The 19,068-nt window shown below is 40.6% G+C and overlaps 1 protein-coding gene across 6 annotated transcripts in view; it reads left to right on the top strand.

The window, feature by feature from the left end:
• Positions 1-19,068, top strand: part of EXOC6 (exocyst complex component 6) — a 291,045-nt gene that overhangs the window by 45,952 nt on the left and 226,025 nt on the right. For all 6 annotated transcript variants that reach the window (XM_075612778.1, XM_075612772.1, XM_075612774.1 and 3 more), the window contains exons 2-4: positions 15,439-15,610; positions 18,076-18,123; positions 18,215-18,305. In XM_075612778.1, coding sequence (XP_075468893.1) covers positions 15,439-15,610; positions 18,076-18,123; positions 18,215-18,305 — 311 coding nt within the window. The remainder of the gene's footprint in view (positions 1-15,438; positions 15,611-18,075; positions 18,124-18,214; positions 18,306-19,068) is intronic.

Genomic DNA, 19,068 nt, shown 5'->3' on the forward strand with positions numbered 1-19,068 from the left:
TTAAAAGTTTAAATAGCTGCATATGTGAGAATGACATAGCTGTGAGTTTGCAGTGTAATACCAAACTATTGTAACATGTTGCGATGTAATAAAAGTGATTGAACAAGAAACATTGTTAGCAATGACTAGCTCCATATACAGATAGCAACTATTATGCAATATTGCTTAAAATGAACTCAATTCAATTGTGCAATACAAATTGAAACAGTAATGATAAGATATAATAAAAATGGCATACAAGGAACTCATGCTTAAAAAACATATACAGACAAGTTGAAATGTGACAGTAGGATCACTGATAGGCTAAGCAAAGAAATATATGCCGATATGTGGTTAAATAGTTGAAGTTGTTCTACTTGATAGAGACCGGCTGTGCTGACTGTCTAGCAGTGACAGGATGAGAGGAGAACGAGCCACAGCAAATGTGCAACTGTTGTTTTGAAATGGAAATCAGTGAGTGCATTACACCAAAATACTGGTGCCTATACTCTCGTTGAGACCTAGCGGTGAGAGTGTGCCTAAGCAGTCAATCCAATATGACTCTCGAACACATAAAGTCTTGAATCTGTCGTCTCCTAGTTGAGAGGCTGAGACAGATTCAATTCCCATGCCCTTGAGGCTGTCTGGATCTCCTGCATGGCCAGTTGAAAAGTGTCATGGGACACTCTGCGTCAGGATTCCCTTCAAAGTGACACGTCGGTGCTCCAGATATCTAACGCATAGTGGTGGTTTGGTGCGTCCAACATATTGAATGCTACAGGCACAAGAGACTACGCTGGTGGAGACTAGATTGATATTGCCGGCACTGGGGGACATTCATTGATCTACAGTGTTCTGATTTCAGCTGTCTGCCACACTACTCGACTTGTAGCTCGACCGAAGGGGGTGTCTATATCAGGATCTCACAGTGAGTTTTATTCAACAAGGAAAAGGACTGGTTTTAGCTATCTTTGTTGAGCGAGCGCCACAGCCATACATATAGTTATGGTACTGAGACCTTGCCACCTATGCCAGCAATCCTACATAGTTACATAGTTACATAGTAGATGAGGTTGAAAAAAGACGTGCGTCCATCAAGTTCAACCTATGCTAAATTTAGACGACAGATACTTTATAATACTGCATATCCGTTCTTACAGTATATTGATCCAGAGGAAGGCAAACAAAAAACCCCAGTGTCATATCATCTAATGAAATCTCATAAGGGGAAAAATAAATTCCTTCCTAACTCCAAGTATTGGCAATCAGATTAATTCCTGGATCAACATCCTTCCCATGTTTACTTCTTTGGTATAACCCTGTATACCTTTCCTTTCTAAAAATATGTCCAACTTTTTTTGAACATATCTATTGTATCTGCCATCACAGTCTCCATGGGTAATGAATTCTACATTTTAACTGCTCTTACTGTAAAGAACCATTTCCTTTGTTGCTGGTGAAATCTCCTTTCCTCCAACCTTAAGAGATAGCCCCGAGTCCTTTGTACTGCCCGTGGGATGAATAGTTCTTTTTAAAATTCCTTGTATTGTCCCCGAATATATTTGTAAATAGTTATCATATCCCCTCTTAGACGCCTCTTTTCCTATGCAAACAAATCTAATTTAGCTAGCCTCTCCTCATAAATCAGATTGTCCACCCCTTTTATTAATTTGATATTTTAATCTGATTGGGATCATGATGGATGAACCGCTGACTGTGAACCCTCAGGCTACTGACTGTCCTTGTGATATTGGGGTTTCTTCACTTAGCAGCTTTAAGGGTTCAGTTCTTAGCTTCACATGGATCATTACATTGGGTGTGTCTTCACTGTGTGGCTCCATTAATCTACACTGCCCAGCTGTCTTGGACTGAAGGAGGTACCTATATCAGGATCTCACAGTGAGTGTTGGCCATCAGGGAACAGGACTGGTTTTAGCTATCTGTGTTGAGCCAGTGCCACAGTCATACACATGCTTCTGGAACTGAGACAGTGGCATAGCTAAAGCCCGGGGGCCCACGGTCTTGGGGGGCCCGCTGTCTTGGATGACCATATTTGTCGCCGGTTGCACATGCACGAATCTGCCGATCTGCTTGCCGACTGCGCATGCGCGATCAGCACATGACGGCTGCTCATGCACATGCGCTCGCGACTGGCAAGCTCCTATCGCACATGCGCATGAACGATCGGCAAACGCCGATTGTGCATGCGCATGAGCAGCCGGCAAAATTTGGCTCTAGGGCTTGCACATATCCAGCTACACCACTGAACGGAGACCTCACCAATTATATCAGTGATCTGATTGGGACCATCAGGAGTGATCCACTGACTGTGAACCCCCAGATTACTGACTGTTATGTTTTTCCACTTAGCAGCTTTAACTGTTCAGCTCTGAGCTTGCTGCAGGTTGCCCCGTTTCTCAGTTGTTTTACACAGCGTTGCAGGGTCTTTTGTCCCAGATTAAGGCAGGAAACCTTGGGGTTTGTTGAACAGGGTTTTTATTACTGCACAATAGCAACTAGTGTTGGACCGGGTCCTACTTACTTAAAAAAAACGGGTACCAAAATTAAATAATCTACCCGGCCGGGTACCCGGTTACCCGGTTGGCACTTACCTGGGGGTTGAGGAAGACGGCGGCGACATCTAGGCAGGTCAGCAGAGGTTCTGTGGAACTAGGAACTAGAGCTAGGGAACCACGTGACCGGAGCAGAAGCAGAAGCATGCCTATTGGACAGCCGGCTGTCCAATAGGAACGCTTCTGCTCCTGCTCCAGTCACATCGTTCCCCAGCTCTCACTGCTATGGAGTCCTGCAGCTCCCACGCCGGCTGAACACACACTGGTGAAGCTGTCACCACCACGGGACCTCTGCTGACCTGTCTAGATGTCGCCGCCATCTTCCTCATGGGTCTTCCTCGTCTTCTGTCGCTGACAGCAGGTAAATGATGATGTATTTTTCAGCTACCCTGACATTACCTGACGCCGGGTATTACCCGGCGCCGGGCCCACTTCTCAGTTGCCGGGTCCGGGTAATATCCGGGTAGCTGAAAACCTGCCGGGTAACGCCGGGTACCAGGTAATTCCGGGTAATCGGTACGTCACTAATAGTAACTAAACAATAGGTCCACCGTCTTTTTAAGCAAATAAATCATAAAATAAACACCTACTCCTCTTTGGAAACTACACTTGCAGCACTACTCATAGCAGATAGAGACAGTGACTATCATGTGTGTGTGTGTGTGTGTGTGTGTGTGTATATATATATATATATATGTATATATTCACACACACACACACACACATACACACACACACACACACACACACACACATATATATATATATATACACACACCAATATTACATATACTGTACTATTATACCAGAAAATTAGAATACAAAATCAGGACCGAATCATTGTCACACGTCACACTATTGACGTGGATTTAATTGACCGGCATGTAAAATGGACGTTATCACAAAGCCAACAAAATGTCCGCCTCCACTTCACGTTAATGCGAGGGTGAAAATAAACACTTTAAACACAGAATAACTGAATTGTGTTTTCATACCTTTGGTACGGTTGTCTTCAGCTACATTGTAATTATTAGCTCATTTGGTTTACAGGTGTTTTACTTATTTAATGATACTACTGCTGTGAGTAAAGCAAAACAACGTGTAAGCGGTCTACCTGGTAATAAAGGTGTGTTGCGGAGCTACTCAGAAGTTATTGAGTCTATATAATTGTTTCCCTGTTTTCACCTCCACTTCAGATCAGCATTGTTCTGCCATGACTGATTTCCCACTAAAACAGTGGCTTGTTTTAGTGTCTCCCGCTGCTTCGGGTAATGTGTGCACTGTAGTTGGTTATGAAGAATTGTGTTTGCTGGAGCAACTTCTGTTGAATCACAGGAAACACCTGGGCATAATCTGGAAAAAATATATAATGCAAGGGAGAATTGAAGCTGGATTTAATAGCACATCTGGGGAAAGATCAAGTAGCGTGTGTAAATAAAAGAGATTATTTTGTTACATGATCATGTAAGGGATGTTACAATGCTGTGTTGCCATCAATTATTTGACGTTTTGGTTACCTTAATTAGCTTGCTGAATAGCAACATTGCTAGGAATGGATGTATCCTTCATGTTTAAAATTATATGCGTTCACTCTTCCCCCAGCCCTCATTGTATATACTCCCAGGCAGCACAAAGGGTGAGTTGTCAGTAAGCACAGTTTATGAAGGACACTTTTTTGATTCTTTGAAGTCGCTGACTTTTAGGCTTAGAGAAAGTCAGAGGACATATTTCTGCCTTCAATTTCTATCTGTCTCAAATGTGTAAGAGCTGATAAATGATACACTGAGCTTAAAGACATATAATGTGATCACACAACATCTGAAGTAGGGTCAGGATGTGGAGCGTGTCCATGTTTGTAGACCTGCTTTTGGCATATTTACATTGTGCCAGGTTTGCATACCGTACAAAGACTGTAGCAGCAGCAGCAGCAGCAGCAGCATTTTGGATGAAAGTTGTGAGACAGGTGTTAGCAGTAGAGTTAGACTACAGTAGATTACAATAGTCTAGGTGGGAGAGGATAAGAGCATGCATTAGTTTTAGCAGCATAGCGACAGCGGAACGTTTAGCAATGTTACAGGCATGAAAGAGACAAGTGTTAGCCAGAGAATGAATGTGAATGGAAAAGAGGGCGTTACATGTAACATCGCAGCAACTGGTTTTGGTGACGTGGTAAATAGTGGGACCATTCACTGGACTGACAGAGAAAGGGGAGATGGATCCAGGTTTACGTGTCAATAAAAAAAAAATTAAATTTGGATATAATAAAATGAATTGCTGACTACAACATTTTCTTAAACATTAGAACTTTTTCACAATCACGAACAAACTGAAATGTTTATCAAATTCTGGGCTTTGTTTTGCACAAAATGTAACAGGTGATACTTACAGTGTTGCAGCACCTCCTGGTGGCCAAATCATTTTGTGAAATACTGTACAATGTGAAAGTGTTCAGAGTGAATAAAAACCCGCAGCGTTCTGACTTAAAGAAGAACAAAAATGACTTATCTTTATTTTTTCCCCCCTTATGATGACCAAGGAAGAGTGTTTGTACCTACTCAGACAGAGCTATGCTATATATTATGGAAAAAAATGCCCACCAGTCTATTTTATACTATTATGTAAATATTATACGCAGAAATCTTCAGCCTTTATTTCCTTTGGCATAAATGACAGCCATTTTATATATCCCCGAAAAAGCTAACACGAAATAAATACAACCAGTGTCAATAGAAGTATAAAGAGTCACAGAGCATAAAGAGGTTTACTGAAAAATAGGGGTTTCAAAATAGAACATCAGGAATTGCACCTTTTTTCTAGCCAGAGCCTTGTAATAGCTTAGTTCACACAGATAATTCATTTATTTTGGTAATTTATTTAGCAACTCAACACTACTTTGGGTATGTTTGTTGACAATGTGCCACTTTTCGTCTTAATTAAAACATATGATTATTGAAGCTTATATCTCTTAGTGACATTTTTATTGCATTAATAACATGGACACAGGGAACATTCATAGAGTGTAAACAAATATAGCATCCATGAATCAATCTCATTGTTGTATAATGTGTGTTGACAGTGTTAGAGAAGCAGCAATGACTGCAGCGGGCGGATTAGGTGTTCCCTTGTTCATTTTATTACCAGGTTTGTATAAAATGCCAGCTTGAGACATATGAGAAATGGAATCCAATGTTTACAGCAGCTGCATGTAGTATCAAAACTTCCTGCACTGTAATCACCCAGATATAAAGTAAACAGTTATATAACATTTTATTGACTTTGTGTGGACACTTCTTTTAAATACACACAAACTCCTGGTTCCTCATACTGTGCTTCTGAAAAACACGGAAAAAAACTTTTCACCATTTCTAAAATCACAATTTTTTTAGAGCTTTTAAAACAAAAATATATATGTGTGTGTGTATGTATATATATATATATATATATATATATATATATATATATATATATATATATATATATATATATATATATAAAAAAAATAGGTTTTACCAGATTGGAGTCCGGAAAAAACGAGACAGCACACAGTCCAGTAGTTCCAATAAAGCTGTATTCAGAGTATCATGGCACCACCTCCAACGTTTCGATCACCCAAACGTGACCTTCCTCAGGGACGTATTTAATATATATATATATATATATATATATATATATATATATATACAGGCAGCGACAAATTCTAAAACAAAAAGCACTTGCTTAAAAAATATAAAATTACTTGCCCCCCCCCCAAAAAAAACCTCTCACTCCACTCACTTTACCCGCTCACTCGTGTGAAAATGGCTGCGTGGTGTCAAATGATGCTGTGTTGCCATGACATTGGAACGCTACGTGATGTCAAGACGTCATGCGGTGTCAAGTTGCCATGGCAATATAGTGTCATTTGATGCCACGCCATTGTCACACGAGTTGCTGGGGGGACACTTGAAGTTGCTGAGAAAAAGCAGGAGTATGACGGGAGACGCCGCACCACCACGCCCAGTTAACAATCGACAACGGGCAAAATACACTCACCCAAGGCGGGAGGCCGAGAGCATTTGTCGAGCCCTGTATACCTGTATAAACAGTTGTGTGAAAAAGAAAGTACACCCTCTTTGAATTCTATGGTTTTACATATCAGGACATAATAACAATCATCTGTTCCTTAGCGGGTCTTCAAATTATGTAAATACAACCTCAGGTGAACAACAACACATGACATATTACACCGTGTCATAATTTATTTAACAAAAATAAAGCCAAAATGGAGAAGCTATGTGTGAAAAACTTAGTACACCCTTACTGCTTCCATAGGAATTAAGATGCTAAGCAGCAGACAGGTGCTGCTAATCAAATGCCCTTGATTAATTGATCATCAGCAAGTGTGACCACCTCTATAAAAGCTGAAGTTTTAGCAGTTTGCTGGTTTGGAGCATTCAGGTGTGTGTTAACACAATGCCAAGGAGGAAAGACATCAGCAATGATCTTAGAGAAGCAATTGTTGCTGCCCATCAATCTGGGAAGGGTTATAAGGCCATTTCCAAACAATTTAAAGTACATAATTCTACAGTGAGAAAGATTATTCAAAAGTGGAAAACATTCAAGACAGTTGCCAATCTTCCCAGGAGTTGACATCCCAGCAAATTCACCCCAAGGTCAGACCGTGCAATGCTCAGAGAAATTGCAAAAAAACCAAGAGTTACATCTCAGACTCTACAGGCCTCCGTTAGCATGTTAAATGTTAAAGTTCATGACAGTACAATTAGAAAAAGACTGAACAAGTATGGTTTGTTTGTAAGGGTTGCCAGGAGAAAGCCTATTCTCTCTAAAAAGAACATAGCAGCACGGCTTAGGTTTGCAAAGTTGCATCTGAACAAACAACAAGACTTCTGGAACAATGTTCTTTGGACAGACGAGACCAAAGTGGAGATGTTTGGCCATAATGTACAGCGCCACGTTTGGTGAAAACCAAAAACAGCATATCAGCACAAACACCTCATACCAACTGTAAAGCACGGTGGTGGAGGGGTGATGATTTGGGCTAGTTTTACAGCAACAGGACCTGGGAACCTTGCAGTCATTGAGTCGACCATGAACTCCTCTGTATACCAAAGTATTCTAGAGTCAAATGTGAGGCCATCTGTCCGACAGCTAATGCTTGGCCGAAATTGGGTCATGCAACAGGACAATGATCCCAAGCACACCAGCAAACCTGCAACAGAATGGCTGAAAAATAAAACAATCATGGTGTTGCAATGGCCCAGTCAAAGTCCAGACCTTAACCTGATTGAAATGCTGTGTCTGGACCTTAAGAGAGCTGTGCATAAATAAATGCCCACAAACCTCAATGAACTGTAGCATCGTTGTAAAGAAGAGTGGGCCAAAATTCCTCCACAATGATGTGAGAGACTGATAAAGCCATACAGAAAACGATTACTTCAAGTTATTGCTGCTAAAGGTGGCTCTAAGAGCTTTTGAATCATAAGGTGTACTTAATTTTTACACATTGCTTCTCCATTTTGGCTTTATTTTTGTTAAATAAATCATGACACGGTGTAATATGTCATGTGGTGTCGTTCATCTGAGGTTGTAGTTACCTAATTTTAAGACCTGCTAAGGAACAGATGATAGTTATTATGTCCTGATATGTAAAACCATGGAATTCAATGAGGGTGTACTTTCTTTTTCACACCACTGTATGTAAGCCCCTACTTGAAAAAAAATAAATTAATTAGATGATGTGACATACACTATGGGGTTTCAATGCAGCAGTGGAAAATGATCAGAGCGAAACATGTAATCCTTGAAGCAGTTTAGCTCAAAATAATAAAATTAATTCAGGGTGGAATTACTCCTTGAATTTCTCCCTGAGAACGCACTGCCAGGTGTGAAACGCGTTGGAAGTTTCTGGAGTTTCTTTTTTTCAAAGACGTGCTGTGGAGCATCTTTCCATAAACGGGATTGTCACGGAATTTGGTCCTCTGGTTGTCCGTGACGCAGGGCAGCTCCGTCTGGGAGTTCGCGCGTCTTTCCTTTTGTTCTTGCAAGTTAATCGTAACAACCACACAAACAAAATGATCATAAGAGATCACGAAACCCCTAATAATTGCACTCAAGATAGGGCACACTAGGAATAATCGCGTGGCCACCATGAAGGCTTAAGTAGCCAAACCCTCCAAATAGGGTCGACCGCTGTTTGGTCACACAAGAGTACAGAAAATATTAAAGTTTTAATATAAATAAAAATAAAACACGACGAAACACTTAAAATAGTGATGATAATAATCCCCATGCGCTGGGTGGAGGCAGTTATATATTATATCGGTAATAGGCAATAGTGATATAATATAGGTATCTAAATGGAAAATAGTAACGCCTATCGACTAAAGAGAATAACCTAACATTGCCCCAGTGTGACTCCTTTAAATAGCCAATGGTTACATTTCCCCGGCTGTTGATGCTAATGATGTACAAAAGAGGCTTTCCCCCTAACATCACATATCTACTAAAGGCGAGAGAGAGAGATATGCAAAGTGTGTTCAATGATCTCAATTAGCATATTTCCCAGCTATCTCAGGTGCGGTCAGTTTTGTGCACAGGAATCTCTTGGTGTATTTTATAAAGGTGTGTTTGGGGAGGTATGAAAGTCGCTTGGTGTTCTCGAATCTCCCTCTCTGTCCCTCCCCCTTCCTCTTTCTCCCTCCGTCTCCCTCCCTCCCTGTCCCTCTCTCTTCCTCCCTCCCTCTCTCTCCATTTCTCTCCCTCCCCCCTCCCTCTCTCTTCCTCCCGCCTCCCTCTCCCTTCCTCTCTCTCCCTCCATTCCCCCCTCTACCTCTCTGTCCCTCTCTCTCCCTTCTGCTCCCCCCCACCCCCCCATATTTCAGGGTCTGGATGTCGCAAGGCAGTGCTAATTTAACCTGATGCAAAGCAGCATTGTCTTCACAAACCAAAATTAGTTTTTTTAAATAAACCATTTGTGTAGTATTAGAAAATAGTTACTGCATATTTTTCATCTATTTTCCTCACTCTTTATGCCCTTTTTCATGAGTTTTGCACATTTGTACGGTGTGTAAAGCAAGCGATAGGCCTACAGATTTCGGCTGCACGAAGTGTAGTTTGTAGAATGTAATCGTGGGTAAGTACCTGATTCTTGGAGAGTGGAAACTAAAGGGATAATTCTATATGTGCCAAAGTGGCCATTTCGGGACGATTTGGGCTGGAAACCTCTACAGCCATCAATGGCTGTTTTCAGACATATATAGAATGACCCCCTAAAATGCAGATTAAAATTCCCTTTCCCAAATTGTGGGGTCTAATTTAAGAAATCTTATGATAGTGGAGAGAAAGAATTTCATCAATGTTAACATGGCTGGTGTAGGATAGAGATGGAAGAAAGCTGTGTGGTGCTCTAGCTATAGGCTCAATAGCTTACATAAGCATAGTATAATCCTTTTGGACTTTTTCAGTGTATTACCCTTGCGTATCTTTTATAATATACCAACACTTCCAATAATATTAACACCACTAATCCACTGTAATTGGAATAGCTGGCTACGGTTCCACAAACACTGCAGTAAGAATCCCCCCACACTTGTGTCCAGACATATACACATCGAAGTGGATAGATTGTAAGTGGTGTAGATGAGAGGAGTAATAAACTCACATTTGGTTGGTCTTCTGGATATTATCTTCTGTCCTCAGATAGGGTGTGCCTCCGTTTTCCACAGCATACCCAACAAATAATATTAGGAAAAACAGAGCACTGCTCACACCGGAATGAAGAGAAAAATACGTTCTATGAGAGTGCTTACCCACACAAAAAGGCCGATGTATTGGATCCTCAGCAAACAGCTACATAACGGGGCAAACACCCTGCCCCCCCCCCCCCACTTAGAATGTTTTTTCTCTGCATTCCGGTGTGATCAGTGCTCTGTTTTTCTTAATATTATTTGTGGTGTAGGATAGAGAGCATGACAGGCGGATGTGTGTGTTATAGATGTAGGTACATTGTTAGGGCTATTATTTGCATAAACAAAACAGAGCCATTAACCTGACATTTCCACTGTAGTGACACTAGTGCTAGATTTGCAGAAATATCGATCTGCTTGCACACAATCTGTTCACACTGCATTTTGCATCAGGCACAAAGGGGGCTCTCTATAGTGTTTAGAGTGGCATTGTGGCATGCCAGGAGCCCTAATGCCGTACCAAGTATGTCATGGGCACTTGCTCATGTTTTAGGGATTGATTGAGCCTGACCGCCATGATGGATCGGCCAGGCAGATCATAATAGAAGTAAAGCCAACTCCACTTCCATTTCCTGCATCCAGGCAACAGCCGAGTCGTGTGATCGATCCAGGATCACATGACGCGGAAGTTCCAGGGTGTCTGTGGCACTCATGTGCCATCGGACCTCCAGCACTGCAAAGGCCAACATTTTCATGAACCAAGACCAGTTTAAAGCAGCAATTCTACATCCCTCCTTTTGTATATGTAAAGCATGGGACAGTGTATCATTCTACATTCTTACCTAAGCTGGCAATCGTGTGGTGTGCCTGTTATACATCTGTAAAAATCCTCATTGTGTGACCAACACAATGGCTGCTTCAGTCAGTGTAACACAGCAGCTACAATGTATCCTACTACGGTAACATTATCTAGTGTTACAGTTTACAGCTCAAACTGCTGGCCATATTGGCAACAAAGTATCACAAGCAGGAAAGTGTTGCAAAGATCTTGCACTGCTGGGGAGGTGTGCTAAACCTGCTATAGAAATCATTAAGAGTTGAATAATAATTGTAAAAAATATAGTAAGTACTGTGTAATTCTACAGTGCTGGTTTATTAATAAAAAAAAATACATATAAAATTTAACATGTTTTGATGCTTTAATTATGGTGCAAATACTTGCACAAGAAGAAGATTCCACTGAAGTCTCCCAGATGTCTTTTTTTATTTATTCCTGCTATTTTTACTCCCCCGACTCGCACGTAGAACATCGTATTACTTGTCTTTTGTATTCATTTTGGTTTATATAACAGTTACTAATTTTAACAAACTGCAAAGTAACTCTACTCAAAAACAATCAAACATGTAAACCCCAATAACAACTAGATTCGATAAACCAAACCCCTAAAATAGTGATTCCCTTCCCAACCTTTTCTAAATTGTGCAGCACCTGGTAAACAACTTGTGATCCTCTAATTAATACATCTTGTTGCCTACTCATAAGACTATTAATAACAAAACTGTTTGACCGATCCCAGGTACTATAGTGTCCTGAGGTAGTGAGGGGAACACATTCTTAATGAGCTGTCAGTTACTGCAGGAGCTTCCAAAGTCACGCCCCACAATGCCTTGCTGCTGTGAAGGCAAAGCATTGTGGGTAGCGACATTGAAGCTCCTGCTGTAATTGTCAGGTATACCACCCACACTAAGGTGCAGTTCGTGGACTTAATAAGTGCGCTGTCCCCACACGGGCGCAGGAATCCCCTATATGGCCTGGGATCCGCCATGACATATTGTGTGGGCCGGACACCTTGGAGACACTTCACGTACCCCTAAGGGTTCCTGAGACCCTTGTTGGGAATCACTGCCCCAAAATATAATAAGAAAAAGCTTTATTACAAGGGAAAAATTAATACCATTTTTTTTCAAGGAAAATGCATGATTTTATTGTTCATTTAAGACTTCATTTAACCTTCAAATAATCCAAAAATGGGTTCCAAAATGTATAATAAATGTCAATTTTAGGGAGCAATTCTATATATGCCAAAGTGGCCGTAAATCCCCATTAACGTCAATAGGGATTTTCGACCGAAATAGCCTGAGTGACCACTTCGGGCATGCGGTGGGTTCCGTTCTAGGGGCCCGCCACAAATCTAAAATCGGCGGAAAGCGGAACCGGCGATTTTCGGCGTGTGCGCATGCGCAAAACGGCAATTCCCCCCCTTCTGCGCATGCGCAACCTCCGTTCGGCGCGCGCAACCTTCGTTCTGAGCATGCGCACCCTCGTCAACCGCCCGTTCTGCGCACGCGCGTCCCCTGACTTCCCCGTTATGCGCAGACATGGCGGCCCCCTTCTCGGTACCGCCGTATCAGCGGATCGCCTTGCTGCATATAGAATTACCGCTTTAATATTGTGTACAGTACAGTACTTAAGAATATGGTCTGACCTGCATTTCTGATTTCTCCACTAGATGGCGCTCAGTGCTTGTGCTTTAGTTAATGTACTGTAGATATTCTATTTGTTGATAAGCACCAGATTTCGTTTGAGTCTCACAGGCTCATTGCTGTGGATTTGATCTCGCGCAAACTGTGATAGAAGAATTAAATATACATCTGCTGTATGTTGGTCCCTGATTGTTTAAATGGGAGGTACACTAAATCCTATTGTACTGAAGAGTGCAGAGATTATTTGTAATTAACTACTTCAATATATACAGACGAAATGTACATTAAAATAAAAGTTAGTACTATGTTGATGAGAAAGTCTCATTAAGTATTGAAATCAGTGTGACTGTTCAAAACAATACGAGGTTACCCCTTAATTAACAAACAAATACACGTTCTAATGCATTTCTCTGAATGTGCTGGACAGATTATGGCTTTGTGCATCTGTGGAGGCAAACTAATAACTTCCAAATAGTCTGGTTTAATAAACATGTTTCTCTAAGACATGGCTTGAAGATGTAATAAAAGAAGCAGGAGATAATGGGTTAAAGATGCATGCGGCCGTCTGTGGGTCAGGATCTACTATCCATGTTATTGACTTAGCAGCGAGGATTCTTGTCCCCCCAGATTCCAGTGCACTCATAGAACACGCACAGTGATTAGACGAATCAAACATCTAAAACAATGGAAAGGCTACAGCTCTTAAATTAGCCAGCAAATTAGGGGGTTGAAAAAGCAAGAAGAAAATAAATAAATAATAATAATTGTTCAGATGCTCGAAAAATACTAAGTGGGTTATTCATTAATCTGCAATAGTACTGATCAGTGCACTATCGCAGAGAAACTTCCATTCACAGAAATGGAAGTTTCCAAACTATAGTGCCCCGATTGGCACTATCACCGTTTAATGAATAACTGCCTAGCCTATGTAGTGAAGGGAGACCTGAACATTGCATCAGTGAAATATTAACACATTTGGAGTAACGCGCAGTGTGATGATGGCATCTTTCCACACTGTGATTACAATGCTTGTGTAGAGTTCTGTTCCTTCCAGGAAATATCCATGTGGCCAGTTGGAAGCATGTGTGACGATGTCATTGCCATAACCTGCCTTCGGGCAGATAGAGGTGTCTGTGATTGGACCTACAGTACATGAACTTTCCTCATAGGTTTGGGATCACAGCCGTCTCTTCTTCTGAGGTGGCATTATCCAATGAAGAACGTTCACTAACGGTCTAATGAAAGTCTTCACTAACGGCCTAATGAAAGTCTTCACTAACGGCCTAATGAAAGTCTTCACTAACGGCCTAATGAAAGTCTTCACTAACGGCCTAATGAAAGTCTTCACTAACGGCCTAATGAAAGTCTTCACTAACGGCCTAATGAAAGTCTTCACTAACGGCCTAATGAAAGTCTTCACTAACGGCCTAATGAAAGTCTTCACTAACGGTCTAATGAAAGTCTTCACTAACGGTCTAATGAAAGTCTTCACTAACGGTCTAATGAAAGTCTTCACTAACGGTTTAATGAAAGTCTTCATTAACGGTCTAATGAAAGTCTTCACTAACGGTCTAATGAAAATTTACACTAACGGCCTAATGAAAGTCTTCACTAACAGTCTAATGAAAGTTTTCACTAACGGTCTAATGAAAGTTTTCACTAACGGTCTAATGAAAGTCTTCACTAACGGTCTAATGAAAGTCTTCACTAACGGTCTAATGAAAGTTTACACTAACGGCCTAATGAAAATCTTCACTAACGGCCTAATGAAAACCTTCACTAACGGCCTAATGAAAGTTTTCAATAACGGTCTAAAGAAAGTTTTCACTAACAGTCCAATGAAAGTTTTCACTAACGGTCTAATGAACATTTTCAACACTGTCAAAAAATCTATTTGTCTCACTGGCCAACACTACTAGACCAGAGGTGGAAAAGTTCAGTCCTCAAGAACCCCAACAGGTCAGGTTTTAAGGATATCCCTGCTTCAGCACAGGTGGCTCAATCCGTAGCTCAGTCAGTCACTGTAGTTGGGATTTCCTTAAAACCTAACCCGTTGGTGGCCCTTGAGGACTGGAGTTTCCAACCCTGTACTAGACCTATAACTCTGTAGTGCTTTATTTAAGCACAGCATGCTCTGGGAGGGAGATACGTGTGTGTTGAGCTGGGGGGTGAGTAATTGCTTTTCAATATGCTGAACTCCTGGCGGATGCTGGAGATTTGATAGATTGTTGGTGAGAAAAGAAAGATGGAACTTGAGCTGTAGACATTAACATTTTTATCTTTGACACTTAGATAAACCATGTTGTAACATATACTATACCACCTGGAGGACTGGGGTGAGCTCGCGATGAAGGTTTCCATTCTAAATGTCTGTTGATAATTAATTAGTGATACCAGTGGAATGTTTCAGTTGTTACCACAGTAAGGGTTAGATATTTTGCAGTATTTTTTGTATGAGATCAGCTTAAAAAATAATAAACGGATATTGTTTATGGTGTTTTGCCGACGTCACATTTGATGAAGGTACCATTTGGTTTTGGAAGATAACATACACCATTTACATATCATTTCTTTTACTTATTTTACCACAGTCTCCAGTTCATTTTATTTGCTTCAACAATACATCTGTAAGGACCCTACTCAAAAATGTACGTTCAGTTGACACAATGATGGAAATCAGCTTATTTCACGTCTTGCCTTCATTCGTATTTTCACAGCTCTGTGTACGATGATCAACCAAATGCCCACCAAAAGTTCATGGAGAAGCTGGATACCCGGATTCGTAACCATGACCGAGAGATAGAGAAGATGTGTAACTTCCACCACCAGGGCTTTGTGGATGCAATTAATGAACTCCTTAAAGTGAGGGCTGATGCTGAAAAATTGAAGGTAGGGATCAGTTTTAAAATGTTTTCTTTATTATTCGGTAGCATGTGTCACTTCACGGTGTTATTCTTTGTGCGTGCTGTAACAAACAGCATAGCAGTGTATCAATATAATCGCCATACTTGCAGTCCTCGGTTATCCAACGGAACCGGTTCTGGGAGTAGCGTTGGATAGTGAAACCGCTGTAAAGTGAGTCCCATGTTAATCAGTGGCGGTGAGCGTTGGATAACGCATTCCGGCGTCCAAAAACGGCCCATAGGGTTGCATTGTAAAGCGTTGGATATGCCATTCGTTGTCAAGTGAAACGTTGGATAGCGAGGACTACCTGTAATAGGTTAGTTCTTAGAATAGCAGAATCCGTTAAAGCAGCAACTTGCCCCCGTTTTTTTTAATTTTCTTATTTGTATATGTAAAGCGTGTGACAATGTATCATTTTACATTCTTACCTAAACTGGCAATCATTTGGTGCTCCTGATATAAATCCTGATTGTGTGCCTAACGTAATGGCTGCCTTCTGACTCTATGCTGCAGTCAGTGAAATACTACAGCTGAAATGTAATGTTATATTACTAAATGTAGCACATTATTATTGTTACAGCTTCCACAGTAATATACAGTCTGCTGTTTGAAACACAGCAACAGATCTGTTTGTGATACTTTGTTGCCAAAGTACAGAGCTCAAAAAGGTGTGTGTCAGAGCTTGTTTCAACAGAGGAAGTGGATATAACTTTTTAAATTGTTGCTGTAGCAACCAAAGGACGATCAGTATATTAAAACAATAATTAAAAATGGCATATGGAGTTTAAAAAATGCAAACAGTCTTATCTAATACTACTGAACTGATTTTTATTAGGATTTTCTTTAGGATTTTTCACGTTTTGCTGCTTTAGGAATGTATTGAGAGCCCAGGAAACGCCATCCTACCTGTATTATGAATCTAAAAGATTTATTGCTAAAATAAAAGAGGCTTATATTTCCTAAATAAACTAACATCTTTCTATGTTATGTATAATTACAAAATAACACTTAAAAGTGCAATAAAGAGCATGTTTTTCTATTCCCTAACCTCCAAAATGAACATATTGCACTATATTGGATAAATCTGCCATTCCTTATAATGGTAAAAGGAAGTGGATGCCGAGCACTACGGATTTTGTAATCAAAGTAGAAATGTATTAGCCACACGACGTTTCGACCAGCAAACATGGTCTCTCTCAAGTAACTGTATGTATTAAGTTTAAATTCTTTTGGTGTGCAGCATATTACCATTACTTGCATTCTTTATAACTGTACCATTTCATATAGCAAGGAATTGAACATGGTTAGCAGCGGTATTTAACAGCTATAATTATTAGTTTAGACCAATAATGTTTTGTTTGGGCCCCTTTCAAAGTTCATATTTTGATGTTTTACATTGAATCTTGTTCCAAGGGATTCTCAAAATGTGTTCTCACAGCAAACTCTACAGGACGGCGGGTGCATCGATCATTTCTCCTGCGTTTCCGTTGTCCACACAGCATAAGAATGTCCTTCCCTTCACTTTCTCCCCAGTAGTAATGGACACATTACACTAGACCTGAACTAGAATTTGAGAATGAACTGCAATTGAGAGTCACATATCAGCTGTAATTATGGCTGGCGTTTAGCATTGGGAAGATGATGCTAAACTTCCAAAGAAGTGTCGGAGTTTAGTCAGGGGTCATACTCGACCATCCCCTTTAGCTCTCTTTACACTTCTCAGAGCAGAATATGCCCACCAGGCGGAACAAGCGCAGTTCCCCAAAGGTTATGCTTAGAAAAGCATTCCATAAATGATATTCAGATAACAAGAGACAAAATGCCGCATCAATGAGGTCGTTGAGCATCTTTGTTCAGAAATTAATGAGATTTTTTAACAAACCAGAATGTGCTTCCTCTTATTATGATGACCTAATGAGTCACTTAATATGTGGGAAAAACGGAGGCCGGGCTTTGCCTGCACCTGCAGCATGAAAATGTGTCTGTGGTTCGGAGGTTTCCACGTTTGATGTGAATCAACCACCCAGTGTTTGCATTCAGCAAAGTATGAAAGTTTAATTACCAGAAAATGCCATCGCCATTTCTTGCAAACAATGAATGGCCCATAGAGCTCATTGAGGTTATCAAAAAGGGACCAGTGGCCAATTGGGTCAATGGTTTGAATTGTTTGACAGACCCACAGGAACAAGTAGAGTTCAAAAATCCCAAGTAAATTTGAGAAGTTTGCCACGGAATCTGTTAGTACGAGCTGTCATGAGTAATTAAAGTTAACAAAAGCACTTTGCGATCAAAAGTTCAAGTTCAAGCTGTAGAGTTAATTTGAATTTGCGTCCCTTTGTTCTAACTTTCTCATGAAGCATGATCTGATTACAAGGGTGGGCAGTTACATCAGGGCAGCGCCGTATATGCATATTTGTCTAACAAAAGGTCAAATTCTTATTTTTGTGTAGGTCCAAGTTACTGACACCAACCAAAGACTTCAGGAGGCTGGGAAAGAGGTGAGAAAATGCGCCACGGAAGTCTTTAATGAAAATGTATACCATGTTTAATAGCAGAACATGGTTGGAATAATATGTTTTTATATCCAAGGTAATCGCTCAAACCGAAGATAGTATCAGATGTCGAATTCAACAGAGAAATATCGCAACCGTGGTTGATAAACTGCAATTGTGCCTTCCAGGTGAGTTCTACATATTGTGGATCCATTTCTAACGTTGTAATACAGAGGTATTTTTTCATTGTGCGCCTCCTGCTAGAAAATATTTATAATATTATCAACCCCTAATTAATAAATCTTGTCGCCTACTCTTTAAGATTGTTGCTTACAAGACTTGGAATGGAAGAATTAACATACATACATACGTACTGTACCAACATATTTAACGTATAAAGGATATGACTTATTTCTTGGTGTAGATATTTAAAGCACTTGTACACACACACGCACATGATTACGCTGCATATCTGCTTCATCTATTTGAATGGCAATGTTTATGCTTGGCGCTTGTATATGGTTACTGATATATGGTCCTGAAACTCAGGCATCTTCAGACACGTCGGTTATGTAGGCAAAGCCACATGATGTGATATGCAGTTTTCTGGATTAACACACTACCCTTGGGTGCATAGTTTGCTTTGTGCTCCTGAGGCCCAAAGGGGCATGTGTTAATTAAGCAAAAAGTAATGACAGACAGTGCTTTGTTATAAATAGCGTCATGCCTCTTGCGGTTTGTGTGGCCAGAGGCCAGAGGCTTAGTGCCTTCAACCACCTGAGGTGACAACCACATTTATAACTAAGCAAGACCCCCCGAGGTATATTACAGTTTCTTTTGAAGTTGGTTTCACAAACTAAAATATGGACAATTACACTTTCAATATTTTTTTTTCCTTCATAATAAACGGTTATGGGTGTTGGAGTGACCCTGGGAGTCTTAAGACAGTAT

Source organism: Ascaphus truei, chromosome 8 (genome assembly GCF_040206685.1).
Source record: "Ascaphus truei isolate aAscTru1 chromosome 8, aAscTru1.hap1, whole genome shotgun sequence".
Taxonomy (NCBI): Eukaryota; Metazoa; Chordata; class Amphibia; order Anura; family Ascaphidae; genus Ascaphus; species Ascaphus truei.